Source organism: Clytia hemisphaerica, unplaced genomic scaffold, assembly GCF_902728285.1.
Source record: "Clytia hemisphaerica strain Z4C2 unplaced genomic scaffold, Clytia hemisphaerica genome assembly, whole genome shotgun sequence".
Classification (NCBI taxonomy): Eukaryota; Metazoa; Cnidaria; class Hydrozoa; order Leptothecata; family Clytiidae; genus Clytia; species Clytia hemisphaerica.
In genome coordinates, this window is record NW_027104464.1 from 1214 (window position 1) to 7148 (window position 5935).

At 34.1% G+C, this 5935-nt stretch overlaps 1 protein-coding gene across 1 annotated transcript; it reads right to left on the reverse strand.

Moving 5' to 3' along the window:
* Nucleotides 1-564: 564 nt before the first annotated feature.
* LOC136821118 (uncharacterized) lies at nucleotides 565-5863 on the reverse strand. The gene is made up of 6 exons (XM_067077343.1): nucleotides 5847-5863; nucleotides 4525-4591; nucleotides 3818-4021; nucleotides 3524-3649; nucleotides 2574-2696; nucleotides 565-2262 (listed from the first exon to the last, which is right to left on the reverse strand). Exons 1-6 carry the CDS (start codon nucleotides 5861-5863, stop codon nucleotides 565-567), a joined length of 2235 nt encoding a protein of 744 aa, XP_066933444.1.
* Nucleotides 5864-5935: the final 72 nt, after the last annotated feature.

Consider the following 5935-nt stretch of genomic DNA (forward strand, 5'->3'; position numbering starts at 1 on the left):
AATCCAAGGTTTCTTCAAAATCATAATCTTGAAAACGCTGATATATAAATACCCTAGCCATACAAAGTCGATAATAGCTATAATAATATAGTATGAAAACAAAATAATTTAGCCTAAATTATTTGAAAATATTCGTAGCATGTGAGAGAAAAGTCTTCGACAAAACTTTTGCATATAATGAATTTCTCCCGACAATCACTTTTCAAGATGTAGCAAAAAGAGCAGTGACCATAGACAAATCCTAGATTATGGGGTAAAAACATGAATGGTGAAATAAAGTTTGAGTAGTTGTACCTACAATACTATGAGAAAGAGTGTTGATGCCCCCACCAGGCTGGTACCAAAACCAAAAAGAGCCTAACGAATAGAGCAGAATTTTGAATGCGAATGATCTTTGGCAAACGGTAAACTTAGCGACATAATGATTATCCAACTTAAAATCGATATGAAAATAATGGGAAAACATAGCGAAAGTTTGTTACGTGCTATACGCTGCCTACACGCGCCAGTAAGAGAGAGAACGTTCTTAAGTCAAGAATGCTATATCAAAAACTATAATAGTAACTATTTCATTAACGGGTTATTCCCACAAATATGTTCACTGATAATATCGCAAAGGTCATATTTTAAAGGAACAAATCGATCATCAGCTTGGTTTTTTACAACTTGATAAATATTGTAGTCTAAGAGACCAGTAAACGGTTTCATTTGCTCTTGACTGAATTCAGGGGATACTTGGTATCCGACAAAGTCGTTATCAAAACGAAATGTCTCTAACATACTTAACACAAATATAGGAACTTTTGCGCATATGATTTTTACAAGCTTCCCAAACATTGGGAGCTCTGTATTGGAATCTGCGTCTACTGCGAGGAAACAATGCCTAGCTATGTATTTGGTACCATTTAAAGTTATCCAGTTCAGGTAGCTCGAATGTACTGGAAAATCATCAAATGGGTGTTTTTTGCGAATCAGGTCCATCTCTGCAGGTGGAATAGACTTTCCAGGACCATCCTCTCGTGAAGAACAGAGAAATGAACTCGTGGCTGTATGTTTTAGGTACCTGTTCGCAAGTGATGTTTCCAAATGAGAAAAATTACAAAAAGGTAAGAAGGACTTGAATGTTTTATGCATAGCTTCGAAGCGCATACACGAGTAGCGTACTGGAGGGCCAAAGCGTGGAATAAGGGAAGGTGTTTCAAATAAGTAATGATGCTTCGGAATCAAATTTTCTTGAGGAAAGATACTTTTGAAGACACTGCAATGTTCTTCAATGATTTGACTCAAGTATCCAATAGTGCCAAATGTAAATAAAGGCGAAAAAGCCAATGCAACAATCCTTGAAAGTGATGATAAGAATTGAAAATAGACATTATCCACTGGGAGAAAGACATCCAGTAGATAAGGAATAATTTTTAAAAGGATTCGAGCATTTTCTGCACTGTACTTAATTTTTCGATCATCTGTGGTGAATATACTTGACTTCAACGCCTCGGGCTTACTCTTTTTATCAGAATAAGAAAATTCGAAAGTTTGCAATAAGTAATTGAATTCTTCCAATGTGAAAAATTTGTCTTTAATTAAGGCTTCTAAACAAAGTTTTATTTCATAAGGTACAACGCCTTCTAACAGATCGTGCATAATATCGTTGGGTAATTGCTTTGTAACATCAAAATCATTCAAAAATGACAAAGCTGATCTACCAATAATACCGTAATTAACTTGAATTTGATCTTTTGCGGTACCATTTGGTAGTGTTTCAATAATTTGACAAACTCTGCAATGTTCTTGTTTTGATCGATTAACAAACAAGGTTGGTTTCAAATTCCCTTGTATGTCTTCGGCAGTGGCAAAACAACGACGACATTTACGTAGGGCAAAACCGATGCCAACTTTGAAACCGCCAATTTGATGTTGGCCTTCATTATCTCCAATACACAAAATAACATTTCCAAAGCAAAGCTGCTCTTTGCCATTTATAGTAAAAAAATATCCTCGAAAAAGCTTATCCATATCATCCAGAAATGGTTTCATGACAGCCTCAAAACCATATTTATTCAGCTTAATCTTGTTTACTGATATTAACAAATTAATTGCACTGAGTTTGGATCGATACTTAGGAGGAATGTTGCACAGGGTCCAGTAAAAATTGACCATATTGTGTTTAGTATTTCTGTTGCCAATTGGATTACACAATCCAACCCCATCTTGGAAAAGTAAAATAGTGAAAACAGGTTCTTCCCTATCAGAATATTGGGAGTTCTTAAAAAAGGATCCATCAAAAATGTCATAAAAACACCTTCCCTGGAAAACTTAGGCTTTTGTAATAATACTGTGGCCATTTCGTCATTCGATAACAAATGTTGAATCTTATCAATTATCGATATGTAAACACATGTCTCAGGAACTTCTTTTAATTCTGTTTTTGGTGATTGCACTTGTTTCAATATCTTTCCAAGTTCAACCTCTATTGGCTTTGTAAAAATAATATGCTCTTCAAGGTATTTATCTTGCATGTACTTGGTGTGTAGACCAAAAAATGGATTAGAATATATTTGGGTTGATTCACAAACTGCAGCAATTGTTGCTTCATCTAATGATAGTTTTTTCATTTTATCACATACATCTTCAGATACCAAATCGACAGTTGAAGCAATGATCTTAGAATTTCTTTTAATGATTTCGTCTACAACAACCTGAAAACAATACAAATAATAGTAAATTGAAGCTATCAAAAACAAAGATAATTTTCTCCAGTTTTCTCCATATTTTGCTCAAGTACATGAATTGAACCTTTTTGAATTCCTGTTGATAAGTTTTTAATCATCCAGCAAAATATTATAATACATAGGAGTTATTATTGTTACCGTTGTTTCGGCTTACTTTCATAACCTCCAGACCACAGCCCTTTCTCGTCATCAATATAATTAAAGTAAAACTCAAAACAAACCTTATTAACCAGATTAATGATATGTATAAAAAATCATGAAGTGATGTCATAGGCATACACTAATGAGATCCCTCACATATTATTAATAATAAATTTGAGAGCCTGAAAACCATCCAGCATTGTATAAATTTGGGTTATATCAAGTTTATTCCATCATTTGGCACAATTTATTTTTTAATCCACCACATGACTTTATTCTAGTACTCTTTTGTGCTTAATTGTAGGGGGTGGAATAAGCAGGGGGTGGTACTTCGGGGAAAAATCCATAAAATGGGGGGGAGGGGTCATTATAAAGTGAAATGGGGGTGATTTTTTTCCAAAAATTGCAAAGTGACCCCCTACAATTAAGCACAAAAGAGTAGTTAGTAGTTAGCAAAAATCACTTGCAAACAGAAAACAAAAAATTCTAATATGTGTGCTGTGTTTTAGTTAATTTAAATTCTTAATAAAAATAGCCTAATACCATTGCGTAAGCTATTTCTTGTTCACATTGATAGTTAACATTTCTTCATTTTACAGATAGGATTAAGCTTAATTTTGGAAAAAATAGTCTTATGACATTGCTTTAGTTACCTCTTGTTTGAATTGGTCGGCAAGATGTGACATTAAGACCAGCAAGCATGATCTTTTTGGATATTTCCGTTTCAAATTTTGAGGCACCATGTTTTGTCGTGGACAGAGCAATCCAAAATGCCACCCCTGAAGTGATAAAAAATATTATAATTAGGAAATAAATTTCAAAGGGCGTTATAGGAAATTAATGGACGTCAGTTAAAAAATAAGAAATATAGAGAAATCTTCGTTACCGGGTATAAGCGAGTCGTCCTCATCATAATCTTCAAATTCATTGTCATTTTCATAACCAACAACATCCCGTTTTTTCTTCAGCTCCTCTCTCAAATTGTTCGATTCCATTGCACACGTGCAAGAAAAGTATGCCACAACATTTTCAAAGGAGTCAACAATATTCTCCAGTTCAAGACGCTTTGTATCGATATTATATGCAGCTACTCCTAAATCTTTTTCAACGACGTCCCATAAACATCGAATAGAAACTATGTAGAACCGATCCTTAAAAATTGGAATGAGGAAATTCCTCAATCCATTTCTTACAGTGCCATCTCTCAGTGTTCTTTGAACTGACATCTTGTTCACGCGAAGTGAACACTCCTCGTTCATATGCCTTAATGTAGATGTTTTTATACTCTTCCATATCATAGAATTCTATATTACACAACAAGTAACAATGTTTACAACAAAGGATTTCTATCATATATAAAGTCGTTATCTAGGGAATCTGTATTCATTTCTTGGTGCCTAGGGAATTTTCTATGCAGGACGATTCTTACTTTGATTTCGTTAATATCGCATTGCGATGTACAATGAATGAACACCAGTTGAGTCTCTTTTATGTTCCTTATTGAACAGTTTGAGAAATCATGCCCTGGAGAATTCCATTTAATTCCTTCTTGTTCTTGTTGCAGAGAATGAATTGTTTAATTTGAATTGAACAGATCTAGTTTTAACAATGATCCTTTTTATTCTTTTTTGCGGGATCAAAAGTGTTCTTATACGTAAGAGAACAGTTTCACTTTACCGCGGAGAACTGTTTGTCCTTTGTATGGAAGGAACATATTATCCCTTGAGAGAAGGGGAACAATAAAGTTCATATGTTCATTTGAAAATAGAAGGAATGAACTGTTGTTTCATTAGTGAGAACAGTTTATGTAGTTTTTGATAGGAACATTTTATCTTTGTTGTTAGCTATAATTTGTTCTTATTTAAACAGTATAAGTTAATGATCAATTTGTTACAAAATGATTCAAATGGATTGTTCATGAAAAATGAACAAAATAGACAACATTACAAAAATATGTTCTATTTTAAACCTGAATGATTGTATATTTAAAGAGAACAAAAGATAAACGTATTCACAAAATGAAATGGACAATTAACAGCACTTATGTGTGCATTTTGGCGGGCAAAATACAAATACCCCTCGTAAGAATATAACCAATCAAACATCAAGTTTCTTAAAGAATGCATTCAAAAAATAACAAAAAACAAAAGGACCCCGTAAAGAATATACATATTATTTTAGAAAGGTATAAAAGAGAAACTATGAACGTTGAATATTATAAGGAGGGCCATAATGGCCCGCCGGAGGGTGCTCTTCGTAGACTGGCACTCGGTCAATGGATCAGCCAATGGAAAAAGAAGACTGTCATTCAAGGAGAATGATAAAGGTAATTTACCTGCCAGCTAAATTGTGTTACATTCAGACTTTGAAAGCAAGAGAGGTTTGAGAAACACATAGATAACAAGCATCCTTGGTATTACTATTTTGATGACCCGCAGAGTTAAAAGGGAAGAAATAGAACTTACCCAGCCAAATATCCAAAGAAAGCTTCTACAAGTTCTAAACCTTACTACTCAATCGATGAAGGGATCGGTAAATCGTTTTATACATGGCTAACTACTACTTGTGGAGGAGGTAAAAACGACAGAGAAGCCAACAAGTGGCCAAACGTGCTTTGAAATTTTGATGAATAGCACTGGGGATAACGAATCCCAAACACCTTTTCTTATGAACTGATCGACTGCTGTTTAGGGTACCATTATACTGAAATTTTTAAACTGTTTTAGAGGAAGAATGGACATTATCTTCTTCAGGAGCATGAATTATGTAAAAGCTATATCAGATTAATGGATTATAGAAAATCATTTGGAGTCAATGATAACAAATTGAGGTGTTTTACAATAACAGAATTTTATTGAGGAGAGCAAAGGAAAATTGAGAAAGAAGAAACGTCTTGACGGTACAAGAAACTTAACTTAGAAACACTTATCGGTCGTGATAGCTGGGCCAGCTTAGAGGAAATGGAAGCAGTAATACCTTATCATATCTTCCATTTTTAAAGAGATTGTCAACAAATGCAAAGTACAAAAGCCTCTGCCAACAAGATAGAACTTACATTCTGCACT

Coding starts and splice junctions, on each gene's coding strand:
- LOC136821118 (XM_067077343.1), bottom strand. Junction 4,022..4,524: donor AAGTGAAACTGTTCTCTTAC/GTATAAGAACAC, acceptor CCAATTTTTAAG/GATCGGTTCTACATAGTTTC. Junction 2,263..2,573: donor ATGAAGCAACAATTGCTGCA/GTTTGTGAATCA, acceptor TCCTTTTTTAAG/AACTCCCAATATTCTGATAG.